Source organism: Eulemur rufifrons, chromosome 9 (assembly GCF_041146395.1).
Source record: "Eulemur rufifrons isolate Redbay chromosome 9, OSU_ERuf_1, whole genome shotgun sequence".
Lineage (NCBI taxonomy): Eukaryota > Metazoa > Chordata > Mammalia > Primates > Lemuridae > Eulemur > Eulemur rufifrons.
The window spans coordinates 9,910,917-9,935,350 of record NC_090991.1 but is presented as its reverse complement, the minus strand read 5'-3'; the positions used below and the strand labels follow the sequence as shown (position 1 = coordinate 9,935,350).

At 52.7% G+C, this 24,434-nt stretch overlaps 1 protein-coding gene across 2 annotated transcripts in view; it reads left to right on the top strand.

Moving 5' to 3' along the window:
* The window catches only part of PIK3R6 (phosphoinositide-3-kinase regulatory subunit 6), a 37,112-nt gene that overhangs the window by 5,218 nt on the left and 7,460 nt on the right, over nucleotides 1–24,434 (top strand). Inside the window, exons 3-17 of one of the 2 annotated variants that reach the window (XM_069483367.1) lie at nucleotides 50–141; nucleotides 1,021–1,089; nucleotides 1,965–2,097; nucleotides 2,266–2,335; nucleotides 3,408–3,591; nucleotides 8,061–8,223; nucleotides 10,253–10,339; nucleotides 10,619–11,042; nucleotides 11,426–11,504; nucleotides 12,237–12,359; nucleotides 13,384–13,494; nucleotides 17,115–17,205; nucleotides 17,551–17,621; nucleotides 18,079–18,169; nucleotides 20,340–20,473. In XM_069483367.1, coding sequence (XP_069339468.1) covers nucleotides 50–141; nucleotides 1,021–1,089; nucleotides 1,965–2,097; nucleotides 2,266–2,335; nucleotides 3,408–3,591; nucleotides 8,061–8,223; nucleotides 10,253–10,339; nucleotides 10,619–11,042; nucleotides 11,426–11,504; nucleotides 12,237–12,359; nucleotides 13,384–13,494; nucleotides 17,115–17,205; nucleotides 17,551–17,621; nucleotides 18,079–18,169; nucleotides 20,340–20,473 — 1,922 coding nt within the window. The remainder of the gene's footprint in view (nucleotides 1–49; nucleotides 142–1,020; nucleotides 1,090–1,964; nucleotides 2,098–2,265; nucleotides 2,336–3,407; nucleotides 3,592–8,060; nucleotides 8,224–10,252; nucleotides 10,340–10,618; nucleotides 11,043–11,425; nucleotides 11,505–12,236; nucleotides 12,360–13,383; nucleotides 13,495–17,114; nucleotides 17,206–17,550; nucleotides 17,622–18,078; nucleotides 18,170–20,339; nucleotides 20,474–24,434) is intronic. The other variant, XM_069483366.1, reaches the window with a different exon arrangement.

Genomic DNA, 24,434 nt, shown 5'->3' with positions numbered 1-24,434 from the left:
GCTCCCTACCCTGCCCGGTCGTGCTGGGCTCCCCTTCCTCCTGGCCCAGGCATGTGGAGATGGTCCCTGCACAAGAAGGTTGAGCGAGATCCTGGTAAGAGTCCGGCGCTGGTCCGCATTCTGCTCCGAGAACTGGAGAAGGTGGGTTCCCGCCCTCGGGGAGGCAACTGGGCTGAGAGGAAGAGAGGGGCGACGGGCTGGGGGCTCAGTCCCGGCAGCACTGCATCTCCCAAACTTAGTCATTCGTGGACTACCTGCGTGACTTTCACCATGTATCATACAACTCCCTCCCTGTACTTTCACATTGGAAATATTTTCTTTGCATCAATTACCATTGTTTTATGTGAATAAACACATTTCAAAAAGAAGCTGGGTGCAGTGGCAGCCTTTAGCCCCAGGTGCTCGGGAGGCTGAGGCAGGAGGATCACCTGAGCCCAGGAGTTCAAGGCTGTAGTGAGCTATGATCGTGCCTGTGAATAGCCACTGCACTCCAGCCCAGCATCACAGCGAGAATTCTTCTCTTAAAAAAGGAAAGAAACCCCATGACGTGACCATAAATGGAAAACCCATATCACTTGTCAGAAATGGAAGGCACCTATAAACATGATTATATAACTATTGACGTTTTTCAAAATTATCCTGGCACCACCTAAAATTATCCTCCCCACCACACAATGTTCTGTGTGCAGCTGTTAGGGAACGCTGCGCTCAGGGGAGGCTCCAAGTCGGGGGTTTGTTTGTTGCTCTGCTGACGCTCCTGCCCGGAGTCAACGCCAGCCCTCCCCCACGGAGTTCCCTGCACCCCTGCACCCCCCACGCCCTCACAGAAGGGCTCCACGTCTGTGCTCCCTTGCTCCCCACCCTCTGTCCAGGACAGACTGTGGCCCTTTGCTCTCTCCTTGGCTGCCCTCCACCCCATCTCCTGCCCCCCCACTCCCCTCCCCCAAGACTGCCTCCTGCTAGGATGTAGGGAGCCTCCCAGCCCAGTAAATGTCACGGGATCCATCTCCTGTTTTCCAGGCAGAAAGCGAGGACCTCCGGCATGTCATCATACCCTTGCTGCATACTCTAATGTACGTGCTCACTAAGGTGAGCTGGGGGCTCAGGTCAAGGTGGTAGTGGTGACCCACATGTGGCTGGGGCGGCCACTGTCCTCTTCTCTCAGTGGACCCTCAGTCCCTGGCAGGGCCAGCCTAGAAAAACCTCTTGATTGCCTGCCCCGAACTGGCTCCTAAGCACAAGCTGCATCCTTCCCCTCCCACATGGAGAGAGGACGTTGTGGAGAGACTATGGGGAGGTCGAGGCAGTGCAGAGAATGTACGGAGAGCCTCGAGTGGCAGGATGAGGTCTTTGGTTTGTTTGTACAAGCAACGGGAGGTGTCATTGATCCCTACACAGAGAAGAGACATGCTAAGATTTTTCTAATGTCATAGAAAGTGCAATCGGGAGCTGTGTGCAGTCGCAGGGGTGGGTGTGGTGGCGAGGAAGGCAGGAAGAGGAAGTCTGGCTGCTGGAGAACCCAGGGTTAGGGGCAGGGTGGGGTGTGGTTCAGGCAGAGGCAGAGGACATGGTGAGGAGGGCGCAGGGGAGCATGGGGCACCGTGAGTGGCTTAGGCCTGTGCCATGCAAGGAGGAGCAAAGCAAAAGCGACTCAGGTTTCAGACCTGGAGAAATGCAGGAACACAGTGCCCTAGTTGAGCAGAGGGGCTGTGGGAGGAGTTGATTTGCCGGCAGAAATTGATGTGATGAATTTCCGTCTTGGTGACCTAGAGGGCGGCAGGAAAAGGATGTCTCTCAGGTGTGCTGGGGGAAGCCAGGAAGATGTGGGTTTGGAAGACAGCTGTGAGCTCAAGTCTGGCTGTCAGGCCCGACCTTCCTCCTCCTCTCCCACCCCACACCCCACCCCCTGCCAGGACGCTTCATGACCTGGGCTCTGGGCACCCCAACTCCTCCCTCCCCTGCAGGCCACAGGTATCACAGAGGAGCTCCACCGGAGGACCTACGCCCTCTGCGTGAGGTTACTGACCCTGCCCACCCCCTACTGCACAATCGCCTTGGACTGCGCCATCAGGCTGAAAACAGAGACAGCCGTCCCAGGTGAGAGCTGCCTCTCTGTCTCCCATGCGACACCTCCCGCACCACCCTGGGTCTTGCCTTTTTCTCCAGGAGGCTGGGGAGCTCAAGAGTCTCAGCACCCTCTGTGCGAAGGTGGGGAGTGGGAGCCAAGCCTTGGGGGCTGGGTGGCTGACGTGGTCTGGTCTGCAGGGACGCTCTACCAAAGGATGGTCATCGCCGAACAGAACTTGACGAATGAACTGTATCCCTACCAGGAGAGGTGAGTGGCACCAGAAAGGTCACTGCCTTCAGCCCCCTCAAGGTATCAAGGACAGTGGCTGCTCACTGACAGGAGGACAAAAGAGGAGGTTGGACGGGGAAGAGCCCCAGCAGAGCTTCCCAGCCGTGACATTTGTCCACCTGTGGAGTGTGTTTAAAATTCACGGGTGGACGGGCCACATGGTTTTCTGGAGAGCACTGAAAACAGGATGGTTCTGTCTCCTTGGGTTGGATTCAGAGCTACCCTGCTCGCATGCAGAAGGTGGACATGGCCTCGCGGCCACTCTGGGGTTCTTTTCTTCCACCTCCATCCTGCCCTCGGCCGTGGAACAGCACCAACCTGGCCAGGCAGCCAGAGGTGGCTCCGGAATGTCCACAGTGGAGTCACACAATGAAATCGGGAGGTTTTCCTGAGTGTGCCCAGCCCTTTAGATAAGATTGAGGACATGTCCTCTGTCCGTGTTGAGGAAAGGGGTGAGGAAGTTGGGGTTGATACCTCCCTCTGACCGGGCGCTGAAAGGCACAGCTTGGGTTTGAGCCTTGGGGCGCTGTGTTCATGACAGGTGCAGGGAGGTGGAGGGGACCCCGGGGGCGGGGGACTGGTGCTGGAGAAGTGGGGATGACACAGCTGAGTGAGGAGGAGAGAGTAGGTGAGGTTGGTTTTCTGGTGCGATAAGGGTGATGAGAGAAGATGGGATGCACTTGGGGTTCAGAGCCCAGTTCTGGCAGGAAGGATTTAGGATCCCTCCTAGATGGTGATGTGGTCACTGGGCCAGGATGCTGAGGGAGGGAACAGGATTAAGGTTGGAACTTTCCTAGACACAGGACGAGGCCTGCTTTCCTGTGTGAAGCCAGACGACTACAGCAAAACAGACTGCAACTGTCCCTCCAGAGGACTGTGCATGCTTTAATTTGCCCTAGTCCCCACCACTCCCTATTGTCATCCCACTTAGAGACTTTTGAATTTGAGGCTCCTCTTTTTAGAAGAGCTAAATAACTGGGGTGGGGGGTGCCCATCCAGTGGCCACTCTCCCAGTAGTCATCTTCATCAGTCCTGCCCCTCCTGCCCACAGAGTGTTCCTCTTCGTGGATCCCGAGCTGGTGTCTGCCTCCGTGTGCAGCGCCTTGCTCCTGGAGATAGAGGCGGCCCAGGAGCAGCAGACACCAGAGGCCTGCATGCGCCACGTGGTCTCCCACGCCCTGCAGGCGGCTCTGGGGGAGGCCTGCCACGCAGGGGCTCTGCACAGGAAGCTGCAGGTAAATGCCCTACCCCAGCCGCGGGTTCCAGCCCGGGTCCTTGTACATTCAGGCCAATCACTCACTCTACTTGTCCCCTTTCTCCTGTTTTATATCACTTCCCTCCTCACCGCGCAAATAAAAATTCATATGCTTTTACTAAGGAAAATCTGAAAAATTCAGATAAGCTCAAGAAGAAAATAAAAATCACTCATAACTTTCGACCCAGACATAATCACAATGGACATGTTGTTATAGTCCCTTAAGAATAATGACAATAATAATGATATAAACAGTCACTGTTTATTGAACATCTATTGCGTTCCAGAAGCTGTGTTAAACACTTTACATCTATCACATTCAAAATTCTCCCACAACATTGTGAAATGGATAAAATTATTATTATCTGCATTTACTGATGGGGACACTAAGGCACAAAGACGCTGATAACCCACTCATGGTCACACAGAGGCAAAGTGCCTGAGCTGAGACTTGAACCCAGATCTTGCTGATGTCAAGCTTATGTTCAATTGCTTTCTAGCCTCTCCATCTCCTTTTTACCAAATTGGGACACCAAACCCCATAAACAGTTTTATTAATAGATACTGCCTATGTATGTATGCATATATATGCATCTATGCATATTTATAGTACTTATTTTCCCATGCCATTGGAAATATGCCAGGTGGAAATATTTTCCAAGGAAAACATGTACTTCTAAAGGTTGCACAATGTTCTGTCTTATGAATGTGCTGTTATTTATTTAACCAATCCCCTGTTCCTGTCGGTAAGTGTTTAGTCTATTCCAGCACTTATTTCCTAGCTTTCCTCTCTGACTCAGTCTTAGTCCCTATGTGTGACCCAAGAAATCCAGCAGGTTGGAGATATTCTGGCCAAGGGTTGGCACCAGGTGCTGGATTTCTTGGGTGGGAGCAGGGAACCACTGCCTGTCATAGGTGACTTTCTGCAGTGTGGCATGGGGAAGGCTGCGGGGAGGCTGGACTGGAGGATGGCCAAGGTTCTGAGCTGCTACTCCTCAGGGCTGCAGGAGGGGCCAGGCACCCAGACTGGGGGAGTACTCTCAAGGGTTCAGCTATCGCCTGCCTGTCCTGCCCCAGGAAGTGGGGAAGTCAGTCCTTCTCCCCAGCCCATGACTCAGACCCTGCTCTGCCCATCAAAATCCATTGCACTCACTGCTCTTCCTCCTGTTGTTTTCCTCCTGGAATCCCTTCCATTCTGAACCCTCCCTCTTGGATCCTTTCTTTGGCAGGTCCTTCCTTTCATGTATGATTATGTCCCTCCTTAAACCATGCTTATTGCTTTCTGTCATTCTCTTCTTCAAAAAGCACCTTTCCTATACCTAGGACACTGTTCCTCTATGGTTGTCCACCTGCTTGGGCCTATCAAGGGTTCTTGACTCACTCCCCCCACCCAACCATCCTTGACTTCCGCTGCTTTCATAGCATCCCCTGTAGGTGTTTGCAGCACACAGCTCCATGTGGGACAATGCCCCCACGCTTCACTAACTCATACCTAAGGCCTCATCTTGGTTTCAGCACACACGTATGGCCCCTAATGTCCACACTGTCCCCTCTCTCTGCATTTGGCCATGACTCCCAGGAAGGTGGGGAAGAGAGGATTTTTCCTGACCCAGCATTTGTCTGCTAACTCAGCAGTTCCCGCTACCCTTCCTGCAGCTCTGGTGGTTGTTTCTGGCTCACAAAATAGGCCATAGTGTAGGCATCATTTTGACACAACCAAGTCAAACATGTACGAGTGTAGATTTTTGTTTCTCAGTGACATGGGAAATAGATAACCCACCCCTAAGACTCACACCATCCCCAACCTGGAGGCAGCTGGGATTCAGGTTGAGGTTAGGAATGAAGATGGGCTGGGATTGAGGGTAGCAGGAATGGGATAGGATTGAGAGATGCCAGGTCAGGAATGCGGTGGGGTTCCGGGCTAGAACTCATCGCTCTGTTGCATACATTATTTTGCAATGGAAAAAAGAAACACTGAAAGCAAAAGCTGTATTTTTTTAGGTGTAGTCAAAATGTTATATCCTCCCCTCCCACCTCACTTTATCCAGAGCCCACTGCTCTGAGGCTTGATTTCTGTGTAGAGAGAATTCCGGGAAGGGGCAGAGGAGAGCAAGGAGAGATTATAGAGAAGGTGTTGTTGATCTGAAATTGGAAACCCTTGGAAGCTTAGCATTAGAGGGGTCCTCACAGTCCCCTGGTATCCCCCACTGGGTGCTGGGGCTCCTGAATATCAGCCTGGCCTGGGGTTCTCATGTTGACCACCACTCCCCATGCTCCTGAGACTCAGCCCCCCTCTCTGGAATTCTGCCTCTTGAGGCAGGGTTAGGGGTGTCATTGCCAGTCACCTGCCTGGCAGGTAGGACTTGTCTGAGTGTCAGCCCACATTCTGTCTACTGAGGGCCTGGTCTGAGACCCAGAAGTGGAGTGTATTGGTCTCCCCATGTGTCCACAGGACCAGCTGACAAGGTCCCCAGACTGAGAGGTCAGCTTGGGACACTCCATCTCTCTGACTCTCTGTACTGCATTCTGGGTGCTGAAGATGGGGGTGTCTCAAGGTAGGGCTGTCCCACGTGAGGTCAGGGGTGCAAGGACCAGGGGAGTTTTCTTTGCTAAGCCTTGAATTCGGGGATTTCCAGAGAGATGTGGGAACCAGGCCAAGGAAGGGAGTCAGGAGACACAGCTTTGAGAGCCAGCTCTCCTGTGGGTTGGCAGTGTGACCTGAGCCAGTTGCTGCTTCTCAGGGTCCGATTTTCCTCTTGTCCACATGCCCTCATTCTACTGAGCTCCAGAGTCAGCTCCGCCCACAGCCTCTCCCTATCTTGGCTCATTGCACGCCATTCTTACACCCGCTCCGGCAAAAAACCTTGGGGCAGACCCCTTCCTATTGGTTCTGCCTTCAAATGTGGGCAGAATCAAGCCATTTCCCATCACCTCAACTGCCACCATGCCGGCCTCAGTGCCTCCTGGCCCCCTGCCCCTGCTGTGGCCCCCTGGCTCTGCAATCTGTTCTCCATCCTGTAGCTGGTAAAACATGAGTCAGGTCATGCCAAGCCTCCGCTCTGCCATCCCCACACCTCCCATCTGCTGCAGAGCAGCTTCCCTGGGAAGCAGACCCTGATGAGGAAGCTTCTGTGCAGAAAGTTTACTGGGGAGCCCGCATGGGGCATGAAGGATGCAAGATGGGGCAGAACGAGAAATAAGGCTGTTATGTAGACGCTGAGTCTATGGGAAGCTCTGGAGTTGAGCTGGCTTTTTAGAAATGTCTGGAATTGGGGTGCGGGGCAAAGCCTTTATGCCTCCACATCCACTAGGCACTGGATGTGGACTGTCCCCAGGAAGGGGGCATCCCCTTGGAGAGGTGGCTCTCTTCCACTGAGGGCAATTTTGGAGACTCAGCTCAGCGCTCCTGCTGCCAGTTCTCCCAGCAACAGGCTAATGAGTGCCTCAGTCCTGAAGGAATCGGGGTCACCACTACAGTAGCCGCTACAGAATCTCACTCAGGGTCAAAGCCAAAGTCATTACAGTGGCTTACAAGATGCTTATGATCTGCCCCTCTCTGCATTTCCTCTCCAATCCATCTCCTGTACTCTTCCTTTCATTTTCTCTGCTCCAGCTACACAGGCCTCCTTATTGCTCCTCACACATGGCTGGCAAACTTGCACCCCAGGGCCTTTGCACGTGCTGCTCTCTATGCTTGGGATGTTCTCTCAGATATCTGCAGCGCTCACCCCTTCACTTCCTTTGAGTGCTTACTTTGAGTCAGTTTCTCAGGTGAGCCTTCCCAGACCACACAGTCTAAATATTCAGCCCCTCCCCCAAATTCTGCATCCTCCTTCCCTGCTGTATTTTCTCTTCAGCACTTATTGTTATGTATTATACTATACATTTTACTTATTTTGTTTATCGCCTGCCCCCTCCCCCCCCCACACACACATAAGTTCCATGAAGACAGGAATATCTGTCTGTTTTGTTCACTGCTGTATGCCAGCACCTAGAACAGTGCCTGGCACACAGTGAGCTGCTCTAGGTGCAGGAGACTAGACATGAACGAAACAGACAAAAATCCCTGCCTTCCTGGATTCACATTCTGGGGGGGGGGGGTGCAGAGTATTGATCCAAGTGCTTGATGATGCTTTCAGGTTGAGGGGGGCGGCGGCCATCTCTGCCCCTCTGGGTTACAGATGTTTCAGCCCCCCAGCTGTCTCCCCAGAACAGGGTGTGAGGGGCAGAAGGGACCCGCACCTGCAGGCAGCATCGGGCAACAGCTGTGGCGGGGCAGGAGTGGGCCCTGGATGTGGGGTCCGGAAGCCTTTGCAGGAAGCTCCCTCCTGGCCTCCAGGGCAGAGGGGAGGCGCCAGGCTGGGCTGCCAGGGCCCTACGGACTTGGGTGGGTGCTGGGGTGCGTGGGTGCGGGGCTGGGCCCGAGGCTCTGACGCCGCTCTCCGACAGACCAGCTCCCACCGCACCCTGGAGCACTATTTCCACGCCGTGGTGGCAGCCGTGGAGCAGATGGCCAGCGAGGCCAGCCCGAGCCGGGCGGAGCATCTGGAGAGGCTGGAGGAGATTTACTGCTCGCTGCTGGGGCCGGCGGCCGCGAGGGGGCGCTGCGGCGGTAAGCGGCAGGTGGCCGGACGGGGACCCGCGAGGGGCCGCGAGGGGGCCCTGCCGCGGGGGCGCCAGAGAGCAGCGCCCGACCGGCCGCGGGTCTGCCTGCAGTCGAGGGCGGGACGCTTCGCCACTCCTGGGGCCTGGGGACTGCGGGGCAGCCCAGGGACTTGGCAGGACGGGGACAAGAAAGTGGGTGATTTGGTTATGACAACAGCTGATACCTACAGAGCACCTGCTATTCCCCAGTTGCTGTTCTAAGCACTTTAAACATATTGCACATACCGTATTAAATCAATTTAATCCTCACAACAAAACTTAGGAGATAGAAACGATTATTACCCCAATTTTTCAGAGGAGAAACCTGAGTTAGAAAGAGGTAGAGATTGAAATCCAGGCTGTCTAGTTCTTCACCACTCTGCAGTAGTAACCAAAGGATTTGGTGGAACAAAGACCGTGTACAGATCATCTAAAATAGCAGGTGGCCAACACCATTTACACCTGGCATCCTGGCTCTTTATTCCACACACTTCCTTCCTTATTTGCACGTTTATGCGATAATGCCAGACACCAACTCGCAGCTCCATGTGGATGGGGGAATCTGAAATAGCCTAGAGAAATGTCCCCAATATGTATTTCCTGGCTGTTGTAGGATGGTTCTGATTTGGGTCCTGTTTCATGGTTGCCCAAAGTACCTGTGGAATGTGTCAGCCTACCCATCCCTGAACACACGGTAACTGATCATGCACCTGTAGTTACAAGGCATGGGGTTAAGGACTGGAAACCGCTGGCAGAGGTCAGCGTGCCAGCCCCGGGGTTTCAACTTGGCAGCCAAGGTTAGGTGGAGGCCTCAGACGTCAGGGTGAGGTGGGCAGGACAGCCCCTGCCTACAGACTCCATCTTCTCAGCTTTCTGCTCTTTTGTTTTGCTTTGCTATCCTGTGCGGCCTCGGATCACCACGTGGCAATGCCTGCTCGTGAAGCTAGAGCAAGCCCTGGGCCAAGCTGGCTTTGCTCCCCTTGGGTGCCACTTGCTAACAGCAGTAACTCTGCAGGGACCAGGAGAGACCATATGGGCCACCCCCCACCCCAGCCACACCAGGGGCACCTGTCTCCCACCCAGACTTGCCCTGTGCATCTTAATGACCGGCCAGCACTCTGTTGAGCCCCAGCAGCTACAGGGGGCAATATGGGACAGTGATTATAAGCACAATGCCGTGAGTAAGAGCATGGACTCTGGAGCCGGGCTGCCCAGACTCGAAGCCTGGCTCTGCCACTTACTCTGTGACCTTGGGCCAGTTACTTAACCTCTCTGTGCCCCAGCTCCTTCCCTGTACCTTGAGGGTAATAATGTTACCTGTCACCTGGGGTCATTGGCAGGATCCAGAAAAATGGATCAGGTGAGTAGAAGGGGCCTGGCAGGTATAAGGTCTGCTGGGCAGGAATGACCACCGTGGACCACTGGAGTGGTCAGGATTCTAGGAGGAGGAGCAGAGAGAGGGGCTGGCCCTGGTCTCTCCCCTGGACTGCCCAGGCTTCGTCCTCCACTGGACTTTGCTGATGAGGTCTCGTGAGCATCACTGAGAGGAGCAGATGTTAACTGAGTGTGTACTGTGTGCAAGATACTGGAAGCAGCGCTGAGAAAGACAGGTCTTTCCTGCCTCATCTGGTTGCAGGCAGGCATTTACAGAACAGCCCAGGGCTGGGGGCAGGGGGCAAGCGGGGAGAGTAGGTTGGAAAGAGCCTTGTGAGCTGGTTTGTGACGGCTCCTAAGGGCTCAGCTGGGAGGCTTGTTTGTGGGAAACGGAGAGCCGCCAGGCATTCTTGGGCAGGGAAGGGACAGCTGCTCTGTTGGGCCCTGGATGAGCTGGTGGTGGCACAGATGGAAAGGCCAACCCCACAAGACCAGTTGTGGGAAGGAAAGGGTCCCTGCCACCCCTCCAGGCCCCCCTACAGGAGCTGGGCAGGGCAGGGAGGGCAGAGGAGGGTCCCACACCCCTCTCCTCTGTGGCTTCCACAGCCCGATCTTTTCTGCAGGTGACCCTGTCCAAGACCGGCCACCTGGCGTCCCCCTGCCCAGCCCCTGCATCACGTTCCACCTGTGGGCCGGCGAGGACCAGCTCTGTATGTGCCCATGCCATCCACTCCTGTGGGGGGGCTGGCTGGAAACGGGGGTGCATGTCTGCATGTGTGCGTGTGTCTGTCTCTGTGCGTGTCTGTCTCTGTGTGTGTCTGTGTCTGTCTGTGTGTTTATGTCTGTGTACCTATATGTGTATCTGTGTCTGTCCATGTGTTTGTGTCTGTGTGTTTATGTGTCCTCTGTGGGGAGCTGGACACAGGGTTGGGGCGCTGCCAGCCTCACGTGCCCTCATGGCCCTGACAGTCCCCTGCTCCCCGACCCAGGGAAGGAGTTGGTGCTCTTCCTCCGCCCGCAGTCCCAGCTACGCCTCAGTGCTGACTTGGAGGCCTTGGACCTGCAGGGCCTCCGTCCAGACCAGGAGCTGGCCCGGGTGTCCGTGCTGTCCACCGACAGCGGCATCGAGCGGGACCTTCCCTTGGGGGCCGATGAGCCACCTGCTCCCGGCAGCCCTGAGATGGAGCGCGCCGGGCTGCAGCGCAAGGGGGGCATCAAGAAGCGTGCGTGGCCCCCGGACTTCCTGATGCCTGGCAGCTGGGACGGGCCCCCAGGGCTGCACCGGAGGACAGGCAGGCCCAGTGGGGACGGGGAACTGCTGCCTGGTGTTTCCCGGCTGCACACGGCCCGGGTGCTGGTGCTGGGGGACGACAGGATGCTGGGGCGCCTGGCCCAGGCCTACCACAGACTCCGGTAGGGCCCTGGGACAGCGGAAGGGGCGGGGGCGGGCCGGGGGAGCAGGGGCCCTGGCCAGGCTGGTGAAGGATCAAGGAGTGGCAGGAGAGGGTCCGGAGGCAGAGGCCAGGGAGGGACAGGGGAGGACCCCGCAGTACACCCCATGCATGGCCCTCCGGAGCACCGTGCCCACTGCTGCCAGGTGTGAGCCCACGAGTCCTCATCAGCAACCTGCAAGGCGGACATTACCCTGCCCATTTTATAGATGAGAACATAGAGCTCAGAGAGCTGACGTCAACTGCCCAGAGTCAAGAGATAATAAATGGCAGAGCCAGGATGAGCCGAGTGTGTTTGAAGCCAAACCCTGCTCTTACCCACTACGCTTTGCTGCCCACTGCCAGGAAACGGGAGAGCCAGAAATTTTGCCTCACGCCCAGACTCAGCCTGCAGCTCTACTACATCCCGGTGCTGGCGCCCGAGGTGACGGGGCTGGGGGCAGGGCAGGGCGCGGTCAGGAGCTGGGGTCTGGGAGGGGGCCAGGGCTGGCCAGGGGAACACCTGTGGCCCCACCTAAGGCACTAGAACCACTATCCCGAGAGTGTGCGGCTGGAAGAGACCTCCAGGGTCTTTTGTCTCAGAAGTCAAAGACAGGAGTTCTGGGGGCTGGAAGTGGCCAAAGATAGGTTCCCGCACGGTGGCAGCCCGCTCATTGCTGTTTTTGTAATGGAATTAGTTGCAAACTTCTCCTCAAACATGGAATTCTCTCTCTCTTTCTCACACACACACACACACACACACACACCCCACACTCCCTGGGACCACATGGGAGGAAAGTTCAGGCGGTGGAAACCCACTGATCTAGCCAAGGAGATGCAGCTGTACTCGCAGGTTTTACTTTCCGTTGCTCGCTCCACTTCCCATCGAGGAGCAATACGGTCAAAGCGGTACTTGTCTCTCCCCTTTTAAGTCTGGGGATCATTTTTCAATGACCCTGGCATTGAAAGTGGCCCTCAGCAAAGGGTATTTCAGCTTCATCTGAGTTCATAGAACAGAACAATAATTTCATGTGCAGAAATTAAGGCCCCAAGAAGTTAAATGATTTGACCACATTCACAAAGCCTAGGCCGATGGCACCTGGGGCCCCTCTGGCCAGGAAGAGAGTGACAGAGAGAGGGGGTGCCTGATGGGTCTGTGTCATCCCCTTACCCCCAGGAGCCTGCAGCATCCAGGCAGCCCGAGCTGGGAGAGCTGGCCGCGTTCCTGGGCCGTGCGGACCCATGGTACGAGAGCACGGTCAACACCCTGTGCCCCGCCATCCACAAGCTGGCTAAGATGGTAGGGGCAGCGAGGGTGCAGGGTGGGAAGGGAGGGTCTGGGTGTGGTGGGGGTGGGGCAGAAGACACCACGGGGCAGGGAGAGTGGAATGGGTGTGGCAGGGGGCTGTTTTTCCAGATATTGCACTTGATCCCTGACATCAAGAGTCAGCCTCAGGGGTAGGATGAGGCAGGAGGGGAAGGTGAGAGAGAAGCCCTAAGTGGTTTTGAATTCACTCGAACACTTACCAGGCGCCGACTTTGGATCAGACCACAGCGGGAAAAACGAAATAAAATATTCTTTCATCAGTGCATAGGCCAATTATATTCTTTCTTTTGTGAGCTTCCTAGGATCACTTTTGGTGATTGTCAACAGCTGACGTGTCCTGAGCACTTACCGTGTGGCAGGCACTGTTCTAAGCACTTGCAGGAGGGACTAGCTCATTTCATGCTCTCAGCAGCCCAGAGGAGCTCCTGTCAGTAGGCGCTGTGGTCTCCGTTTTCCAGATCAAGTAGCTCAGGCCTAAAGAGATTAGGTAACTTGCCTGAAGTGACAAAATGAGCGGTAGAATCCCACGTGGAACCTGGCAGCACATCCTCTCAACCACAGACATCAGATCATGTGGTTCTACATCTCGTTTTCCCTAGAAGGAAACTCAGGCTTCAGAGACTTTGAATAACTGCCCACGGCCACCCTGCCAATGGCAAGTAGCCAACCTAAGCCTAGAACCCCAACCAGACTCTTTCATCATTGGTTATACACTAAAGCCTCTTGTCACCCCAAGCTCCCAGCACAGTGCCTTACACATAGAGATGCTCAATACGTCTTTGTGTTCCCTGGGGAGATGGGGCTCTCTGGACAGGTATAGTTTGATAAGGAGTAGAAATCAGGTGGTAGGAAAGGTTTGGAATGCGTTGAAGGACCAGCTGGGTTAGTGCATTCCAGAGAGTATGTGGGGGCTTTGGAGTTTCTCTCTTAAGAAAATGGCACCTCCCACAGTAGCCTGGAGGAAGACGGCTGAAGACATTCCCTGTCTCCCTCACAGCCTCCCTCCCTGGACATGTCCCGGACTGTGGACCCCTTCCTCCTGGATGTCATCACCTACTATGTTCGCATGGGCACCCAACCCATCTATTTCCAGATCTACACGGTCAAGGTAAGCATCCCACCTGGGGCTCCCGGGGTGCCACGCCAGCCTGCCCGGCCCCAGCACCCACAACCTCGGTCACCAGGCTGCAAGTCATGAATACAGCACACCCAGACTGTCTTGGCTGTTAACTTTACCCTCTTAATTTCTGGATGAATCAGATCATTATTAACTTCTAAGACCTCAAATGCAAGCAGCAGTAGGCATTGTTGCGTGGCCTCTTGGAGGAGTGGGAGCCAGGGCTAGGCTGTTGTGGAAACACTGTACCTCGGAAGTCCTGAACTCTGTTTTCCAGGATCTGGTCAGAACTCCCATCGCTCAAGGCGCTCTCACCTTCTCTCCCTCCACACCCCTTTTCAGCCAAGACCTCCGGCCAGTTCGATTGCTCACCGCCCCCCAGCGCTGCTGCCTGCCTTCCTCTCCTGCCAGTCAGTTTCCCCTGCACCAGTCTCTTACCTGTCCCCCACTTCCCTTTGCACCCTCCCTGCTGTCTCCCCTCCAGCAACACCCACGCCCAGAGCAGTCTGCCATGTCCCTTACCTTTGCTAAACTTGCGCTTCCAAGCACACCTGGAGAGACACATCCAAAGCCCTTTGGCTCAACACCCCTCCACATCTGAGGTGTCCAGCCTCCGCAGGGGCCACGGTGTCCCCTCGGCAGCTCCCTGGTCCTCTGGAACAATGGCTGTTCCAATCCTCACCACTGTTTCAACAAATGCCTTTTCCACCCACTCCACTGAATTAAAAAAGCAGAGGCCATTGGGTCCCCCCAAACTTCCTGTCCACACCCAGCAACGCATCACACCCATTTCCATCGTCACAGTGGACGGACGTGGCCCTCCTGCAGCGCTGGCCGAACCCCTTCACCGTGCCCCTGCCTCAGCTACAGCCACCGCCTCCTGTGCCTTCCTCCTTCGGTCACCTCCTTTCACCTGTTCCTCCCCTTCCTTCGGTCTTGGTGACCTATATCAAACAAAACAACCTTTGGAGCCTATGAAGCTGCACTTATTTTCCCATTGAGGGTGTGCACAGCAACGGACCTTGGGACAGGAGAACGCTGAGGTCAGACTTTCTGCGGGCCTTGGTCTTATCTCCACCTTGTCCATCTCCCTCTGTCCCCCTCGATCCTCAAACAGCAAGCCAGCTCCTCTGAAGCCATCCTTACCAACGGCCTCCAATTGCCAGGCCCAGAGGATGTTCTCCAATCCTGCCTTCCTGTGTCTCTCTAGTGCATTGGACAGTCGGCCAGCACACGTTTCCTTTGTTCTTACAATTAAATGTGTAATAGCTGTGTTTGTGTCGCAGTTGCGGAAGTGAAAGCAGGTATCTCCCCCTTCATGAAGCTGCCCTCCCTCGACTGCTGTAACACTATCCCCGGGTCCAGCCTCCTCTGCTGCCTTAGAGCCGCTGCTCGGCCGCCTGGCCCCTTCATTCCGTCTAGGTCTTCCATGTCTTGCTCGTGCGGGCCCTGGGCCCGGAATGCCCTTCTCTCCCGCACCCCACATCCTCCCCTTCACCCTCTTCCACTCTCAGTCGCGCAGCAACCCTGCCCTGACCTCTCTTCCCCTCACCCCCAGCTGGGCGGGGTGCTCCTCCTCTGTGCTCCATAGTGCTCTGGTCACAGCTATAGCGTTTTCTCCGGCACTTTGTCATATACCTGCAGGTATGTCACGGGCGTCCCTTGGCATAAGGGACTGCATTTTGTTCATCGTTGAAGCTCCTGCTGTTAATACAATAGAGCGTGTGTGTGTGTGTGTGTGTGTGTGTGCATGGTCAGGGGCCTGGCTGGGTGGCTGGGTGTGCGGGCCGAGGCAGCGTGGGGCAGGACAACACTCATGGCTTTGCTTCCTGTTTCCTTCACTGACCAGCTGTGCGGTCACGGGCACCCCTCTAAAATTAATTTCCCCCATGTTTAAAACAGGGATAATAATCTTCACCTGCCATAGGGTTCTTGCGAGAATTCAAACGACTAGAAAATATGGTAAAGAGGTGGGGGAAGACGAGGGCGAGGTCACACACAGAAGATCCCGACCAGTGGCTAAGAATGTGGACGAGAACCCCAGCTGTGCTATTAACACTTTCTACCCTGGATGGGTCACGTACCACCCTCAAGCCTGAGCTTTCAGGCCCCTAAGATGAGGCTAATGACGCCTTCCTCCTAGGGGTGCTGAGATAACGTGGGCCCAGTGCCTACAGAGGGCCCAGCGCAGAACAAGGTCTCAACAGAAGTGACTCCTGAGCCCTCCTGGGTCTTGGTCCCTTGTTCCTTTGTGCCTTCGTGCTCCTGTTGGCTCCCAGGTCTGGTCTGCTCATATTCCTATAGCAACCACTGCGACACAGATTTGGACATGGGTGTGTTATCCCAGAATTCAGTTGGGGTCACCTGCTACTAAAAATCTAACTCATATTTGCTTGTTCCAGGGAAGGCCCAGCGCCACACCCCCAACCCCTATGTCGTCTGTGAGAACCCGGGGACTGATTTCTCCCTTCTGCCTCTAGTTTCCTGTCTTCCCGAATTCTTGTTCTGCACTGTGCGTCCTGTGCTAGGTCTTTTTTTTAATACCCCTTCCTGGTTTTGACCTAAATTTAAGCCCTTTCCTTGATTTCCAAAAATGCAAAACAAAATAACACAACACAAACTAAAAAGCCTCTCAAGATGGTAAAGAGAGTAAACATCTCAGCAACATGAATAACAGAATGAAGGACGTGGCACCCGGACCACAGCTGTAGCTGCAGGAAGGCGGGTTTGCTGTGGTGCTGCGGTGACGGAGGGCGCGTACCACGAGAGACCAGGACGCATCGCAGAAAGAGGCCGTTAGAAAAAACATGTTCTAGGAGGGGGCTTGTGTTGGGGGGGGAGGGTTCCAAAAGGCAGGACTGTGCTCAGGATTGGTTGCCGGCAGGACGTGGGAGTAATTCTGTGACGGAGATCTCGATGATTCTTACTGAAAAGGCCAAGGACTCAGCGGTCACTCGTGTGTGGCTGGGAGGGGAGGGCAGGGGACGGCAGCACACGTTGCAAGTGTCTCGTTTTTGTCTTGATCCATCACACTCACACAGTGAGTGGCCTTGCCTAATGATGTTGGCACCTGTGAATTGTTGACGGTCATGGGGACACTGTGGACTCACTGTGAGTGCCAGGCCAGCTCCCAGCCTTTGCATCCCTGTTCTCAGAAACCCTTTGGCCACTCTTCCATGTTGTTAGGACGCCCTCTGTGTCCTGCCACCCACACCTGGCCTCCCCTCTTCCCTGCCGCCTTTCTCTCGGGCTCCTCCTCTCGGATTTCCGCCAGGGCTCCCGGGGTCACATCAGTCCTCCCAGGCACTCTCCCTGCACAGTGGTGGCTTCTCTGTGCCCTTCCCAGGACTGAGCTCTGCCTTCTGTCCTTGCTCTCCGGCTGGTGTCTACAAGGGGTTTTATTACCCTTCCCTGGCGTCAGCTTTGCCCCCTGCTCCTGCCCTCTCCGCTGTAGAAACAGATAGGTTCAAACCCAGGCAGTTTTTAAAGCCACCTGCCCGCTTCTGGACACTTTCCCAACCGGCCACGTCCTCGGGCCGCGGGGGTACGGGGAGCTGTCCTGGGCCTGGCGAGTCAGCCTTGCCCAAACCTCCCGCCCTTCCTCTCTCCAGATCTTCTTCAGTGACCTGAGCCAAGACCCTGCAGAGGACATTTTCCTCACTGAGCTGAAGGTGAAGATCCAAGACTCCAGATTCCCCAAAGGTGAGCCTCTGCTTCCCTTTGTCAAGGTCGCCCTGGCTCAGCTTCCCCCACACCCTGTTCCTCTCACCTCTCACCTAATGACACCTGCGTCCCCCTACAGCCCCCCCACTCTGTCCCACACCTCTGCTGAATGCCAGGACTGTCCTCGGCCCCTCCAAGCTCCCCCAGACTGAAAGACAGCCTGGCCCCAGGTGCCGCCTTTCCGTCCGGGGGAGGCACAGGGTGAATCAGCTCCAGCCCTCAGTTAGGTGGGCGTCTGGGTGGAGAGGGCTCCTCAGTGAGGTGGGCGCCTGGGTGGAGAGGGCTGGGAGCATCGCCCCTGAGCCCCTTCTCATCTCCCCTCAGATGGCTTTTCGCCCAGGAGGAGAGGCGTGGCCGAGGGCCCTGGGGCGGAGCTGTCCATGTGTTACCAGAAGGTCAGTGTGCCTGGGCGCGGTCAGGAGGTGGCCTGGAGACAGAGCCAAAGGAACCTTCTGCCCCTTTTCTTGGAGCTGCCCCTAGAGTGTCCCAGCCTTTGGAGAGTTTTGCGGGGCTGGGTGGGTTAAGTTTACCTTACGTGTAGACAAGGAGGTGATCTGATTAAAGAACAAGGGGGCTGGCTCCTTGCTCAAAAATATCTTCCTTGATAGCTGTCCAGAGGATTGAACTGATGTCACTGGGGCCATTGCCCTCTGGATCTGGAAGGCGGAATATGCTTTCCGGGCTAGGAGTTCTGTGAGCCTTTATCTGCTTTATCTGTCTCAGTAACAAAGGCAAGACTCTTAGGGCAGGGATGGAAAGCAGAGGGGAGAGGCAGACTGTGGATGTGGGGATGTGGCGGCAGGGAGATGTCCTGAGGCCCCCCTCTACCTGTTCCTCGATCCCCCTCCCCAGGCCCTGCTCAGCCACCGGCCCCGAGAGGTCACCGTTTCCCTGCGGGCCACTGGTCTGGTCCTGAAGGCCATTCCAGCCAGTGACAAGGAAGGTGAGGAGCTGGGAACGCAGGAAAAAGAAAGAAAGATGGGACAAGAAGGGGGTAGATGGGGACAGAGGAGGGGAGAAGGCCGAGTGATAGAGATGGGGGAGCCCCTCATCGTCCCTGGGGTCACGGAACTCCAGCCGAGCCCAGGGCTGGGCACAGGTGCTGCCCGGGGGAGGAGGGGCGCATGGTCCCTGCCCTCAGGTTGCTCACTGTGCAGTGACCACACTCTGGCACTGGCCTCTGTAGCCCGGTGGGACACAGCTGGAAGGTGGAGGGACCCCAGGGAGGGGTTGCAGTTGGCCTCCTGCCTCTGAATTAAGACCTGCAGGGCCAGTTGCATTGTTTGGAAATTTTGGATTTTGAATGAAAAAAACTGTGCTAATGAAAGATGCCAACTTACGTGCATATAGTAAATCATAAATATTAGCTCTTACTGTGAGATCCCTGGTCTCCTGAGCAAGGATGGCAGCGTGGATCACTAACCATTGCACACGTTTGCCAGAGGCCAGGCAGCCTTCTATGCTCAACATTTTAACCCTTTTAAGCATGTTCCCCCTATGAGGTAGGTATTAGTATTAGCAACATTTTTACTGGAGAGGAAACTGAAGCAAAGAGAGTAACTTACTCAAGGTCACCTCTGTGAGGAGGAGTCAGGACTGGGATTCAAACCCAGTTGTTCCCAGGCAGGAGTCTGTGTTCCTCCCCACTGCCCCACTGCCCCCCTGTGATTGCCAAAGCTCAGCAGACTAGACTTAAGGGATGTTAACCACAGATCCTTGTAGAAGATCATTCCAGAGCAAATAAGGAAGTTCACTGAGGCAGTTATATCTCATGCACCACTCTGTCCCCAGTGTCCAGCTTGTGTCCTGGTGTGTAGTGGATACTGGATAAACATTCACTGAATAAATGAAGTGCTACTTATACCCAAACATTTGTTTTTTAAAAAAGAATGAATAAATTTGGAATATTCCAGAAGAAACATAAAATTAAAATACGCATTAGCCAGTCTGGAATGCTTGCAAGGAAGCCAATGCTAATTCCTCCTCTCCTATCTATCCGACTACGAGTAATTACCCTGTCTCTAAAACCCTCTGCGGCTTTGCTAGCTCTCCGATTATGACACCTCTCTGTGTATGATGCATTTGTGTTCTGAAATGGGCAGCATGGTGCCTCAATTTTCTTGGCATCTGACACAAAGAAAAAACTCAAGTAATATCACTTCCCGATAAAATGGCTTCCAGGTGAGTTAAATTTGTGGGTAACATATGAAACTATATCACAGCGAGATACTCTTGAACCACATGAAGGAGACCTGTCATTTTGGCAGTAGCTCGTATAACCTAGAGGTGGTTAAGGAGCAGGGCGTCCTAGCGCAGGGTCAAGAGCCAGATGGGCAGGGCTCAAACCCCAGCTTTGCCACTTAGCATCTGGGTGACCTTGGGCAAGTTACTTGTGACCTTGCTACCTGTTTTTATTTTTTTCACTTCTACAATGGAAATAATAGACACTAATTTGTGTGCATACCGTAAACAATAAATGTTAGCTCTTGTTAAAACTGTATTCCTTCTGTTTCCTTCACAAGACTCTTACCCCTCCCACCCCCACTCCAGACCCTATCAGAACTGGTCTGGTGACGCCAGAACCCCCTTAGAGGCACAGACATTTGAGGACCCTCTTTAGCTGGCAGCGAGGGAGTAAGCCCAGCAGGGGTCACACAAGAGTGAGTTTTGACTCATTATACACTATTAAGAAAGTCAAAGAAACACTCAGCTTGTTGGGACCAGTGTCACCCCTGATGACTCTGTCCTGCACGACATCCTGGGCTAGGTATTCCTTACATCCTAGCATGCCCGATAGTGGCAGGGAAGTTCAACAGAACTTTCTTCCTTTGAAAACGGGGTGCAGGAGGAGGTGAGAAAGGTGGTGGGTGGGGGTTTGGGTTGGTGACGGCTGCTGGGGCCGGGGGTACAGAAACCTGTGTGTTCACCAGGGAAGGGGTCGGGTGACTAGGAAGGAACTGGGGCTTGGCTGGGACCCAGGTGGACTCGCGAAGTGGGGGCCGGGCAGGATGTGGGGGGTTGCCTTGCGGGTGAGGGGTCAAGATGGGTTCGTGGAGGTCTTCTTAGGACTGAGAACTGCAGACTCCCCTGCTTCCCTGGAGGCCCAGTCACAGCCTCCAAATTTCATCCCATTTCAGGTCCCTCCCAGCACCCCGCAACTGCTGCCCCTGTGACAGACCATACATGTCTGAATGTCAGTGTGACAGAGGTCGTCAAGTCCTCCAACCTGGCTGGAAGGTCCTTCTCTGTAAGTACCTGGTGGACTAGGAAAGGGGGTGGCCAGATGGGACCTGGGTAGGTGGCTGGGAGCCCGGAGGAGGGTGTTCCGAGAAAGCTGACCTCGGACCCTTTCTGAGCCTTTGCTACCGAGTGGGTCTTCCTGTCGGAAAGAACCCGCTTTCCAGTCAGACTATCTGAAATACCGAGCACCAGCTGGTAGAGGGGAGACCCTCCATGTGCTGACCATCTGAGGACCTCAGACATAGCCAGATCACTGCAAAACACACCACCTTCTGTAATCCCCGGCCACCACACCCAGCCAGACTCCTAAACAACAGTTGCCCAACCTTTGACCAAATCAAGGCAGCTCTCTCCACCCCACTGCCCCACCTCCGCCCTTTGCCCTTTGCCCTTTGCCCTTTGCCCTTACTGATACCAGTACAGACATGAGACCCACACGCTTTCTCCCCATCTGATGGCCTCTCTGGACTTCCCTTCCCCACTCAGCTCAGCCTTGGAGCCCGGTGACTGCGCCTGAACCTCGTTCTCACTGGCATCCCCCACTCCCTCACAGCCCCCACCAGGCTCGCACTCCACGGCAGGGCCAGCCACCCACTCAGTCCCTATGCCCAGGTGGCTGAGTGCTTCTGGAATAAATCTTGCATCCAGGTTGATTACAGCCACAGCCAAACTCACGCCCTCTCCCTGCCCTGATCCTTGGGATCACTCGGCCCTTTTCTCAACACCCTCTCCCGGCTCCCCTCCTCCTGTTTGCAGTCTCTTTTCTCTGGCTTTGGCCTCTCCCTCTCCGCTGCCCCTCCCTCTTCACCTACACACATGCTCAGGTCTTTTCCATCTTAAAGAAAAGCAAAACTCTCTGCCATGACCCACCTGCCTCTCTAGCTACCTGCTCTATCTGCTTCTCTCCCTTCTTGGTCAAGCTCCTTGAAAGAAACCTCTAGAAGAGTTTCCAGTCCCTTAACAAGGACTCTTCTACTTATGACGGCCACTTATACACACTCTAATGTAGCAAAGTCACCTCCATGATGTCAAGACCCGTGGTCACTTTTTAGTCCTTATATTTCTTAATTATTTTTTTCTAAAGATAAGATTTTAGCCTGTAAACAAAAGTTTTATATTTATTTTAGGAAATACAAAAAGCACAAAGAAGTAATTCACTAGTAGTCCCAATACCTGGAGAGGATGACCATTAACATTTTCAGGTGTAAACACCCAGCCTTGGCCGGGCGCGGTGGCTCACGCCTGTAATCCTAGCACTCTGGGAGGCCGAGGCGGGTGGATCGCTCAAGGTCAGGAGTTCGATACCAGCCTGAGCAAGAGTGAGACCCCGTCTCTACTAAAAATAGAAAGAAATTATATGGACAACTAAAATATATATAGAAAAAAAATTAGCCGGGCATGGTGGCGCATGCCTGTAGTCCTAGCTACTCGGGAGGCTGAGGCAGTAGGATCGCTTGAGCCCAGGAGTTTGAGGTTGCTATGAGCTAGGCTGACGCCATGGCACTCACTCTAGCCCGGGCAACAAAGTGAAACTCTGTCTCAAAAAAAAAAAAAAAAAACCCCAGCCTTTTTTTCTATATATTTTTATATAATATAATCGAGAGCTGGTCTGCAACTTGATGTTTACTCAAAAATATCCTAAAGCCTTGTGAATATGTCTTGCTGGGAACTTGCTTATGTTATTAAATATGTTTTGTGTCATTAAATACATTTCATTAAATATTTATTACATGATGGTTGCATATGCCTGTATAACTATTCAAATGAATTCTTACATGACATTTAAGTAAGCTCTCATTCTTCACTATTATAAGCATAGTGTGAGGAACATCCTTAGGGAGAAAGATGTGCTAAAAATCAGAGTTATGCCCTTTTAAAAAACGCCTAGAAGTGAAATCACTCAGTCAGATGACATTCATATTTTAGGACTTTTTCTATACTTTGCTAATTGCCCTCCAGAAAGTCTATACCAAGTTCTGCCCTCACTGTAATGTTTGAGTGCCAGTTTTCCAGCATAATTAACATATTGATTGACTTTTTCATCTTTGTACATTTGATTGTCAAACTTTTCATTATTTTAATTTGTTTCTTTTATTACCAAAATTAGCGAAGTTGAATAATTATCAATAATTTATTGATAATTTCTATTTCTTTATTCGTGTGCTTCCTATTTATATTCTCATCCTATATTAATATTGTGGTGTCTTTATTTTATAATAAGAGGACATTAACCCCTTATTTGTCATATATTTTGGAAATAATTTTCCCAGGCTGTCTTTTAATGCTTTTTTTTTTCTTTACACAAAACAGCTTTATATTGTGATGTAGTAAAACCTACCAATCACTTTCCTTTAATGATTTCTGACTCTGAACATCACATCTCATCAAATTTAAGACATACCATAATTTTACATACTACTAAGAAAGAACCAATGCTACCCTAACCTATGAACAATGCTTTCTTACCACACTGGTTGCAAAATATTTCCCAATTTCAGAGATGTTAAAATATGGGGGAAAAATATGTTTTAGAATCAATGAAAATGGCATGCCTGTTTAATAAGTATGTTGTTTCTTTCACGTGGTTAAGTCCTTCTTTTATTTCTTTATTCAGTTTAAACATTTTTTTATAATCTGATTTATGTACTGTATCTGTAATTAGTGGGTATCTAATCCTTCTGTTTATTGCGTTCACTGCCCCCCATGGTAGCTGAGTTCCTTGTATGTTTCCTCAGTTATGAGCTCACATTTGTTGGGGCTTTATCTGTGGGAAACCTGGGTGGAAAAACTGTCCTCCTAGAGAAATTCTGTATTTGCTCTGCATTTGCCAAGTGCCTCCGTGATGTTATCAGCCCGGGACCATATTTTGAGTTCATTTCTGGCTCAGAAATTTCCAGACCATGAAGGTAATGTAAATGTGTACCCCAAAGCCACATCAGGAGGCTTTTCTGATGCACTCATAGCACAAGCCAAAGCAGACAGGCTCCCCTGTGGTCTCCTATGCCTGCTGGAGTCCTTTTTTCTAATCCTGTCTTTCACTGAGAGCGTGGCCTTCAAGAGTCCTTGAAGGGAATCTCAGTTTCAAATCCCTGCCTTGTCTGCCCATCCCCCTGTGGCGATTCCTGAGATTAGCAAATGCCCCTAGGACAGCCAAAGCATCTCTGATTGACATAATTTTGACTTCTTTGGAATTTATTGACATCTTCCTCAGTGCTTGGCACATAATCCATTGTTTAATATCCTGCGGCACCTAAAAAGTGCACATTTTCCATCTATGGAATATACAAAGTATGATGTTTAATTATTAAATCAAATACATTATGTTACTATAATCTACAAATTGAAAAAATGTTTTGTCTACTTCATCTGTGCAAAACTGAAAGGGGTTTGTTGACGTTCCTGCTTTGACTTTGTTTTTGTCAATTCTATCTCCATTTCTTTGAACCCGAATTTTCTGCTGGTTTTTCATGCTGCTGTTGGGCAATATGATGCTTTCTTATGCCTGGTCTTTGTATGAGATTATTGTTTTTTTCTTTCCTGTCTGGAAGCTTTGGATGCTTCATTTCATAGAGGGTTCTGGAATGTCACAGAAATATAGTTCAGTGGAATCTTTTTTCATTCATTATTTTGCCCTTTTGATGGGTGTTCCCAGTGTGGAGAGGAGACATGCATCTTTCAGTTCTGAGATATTTTCTAATGTAATTTTAAAAATAATTTCCTCCCCTTTATCTCTTTGCTTTCTCTTTCTGGAACTATAAATAGTCAGATGTTCAGCCTCCTAGATTGATGCTATAATTTTTCATCTTTTCTCTCCCGATGTCCTTCTATTTTTGTTTCCACTTTTGGGGAGTTTTCTTCAAATTTGTTCATTAAATGTTTAAACTTCACAAACTCTTTCTTGTTTTCTGGTTGTTCATTTTTAATAGCATTCCTGAATGCAGTACCTTCTCTTATCTCTCTGAAGATAT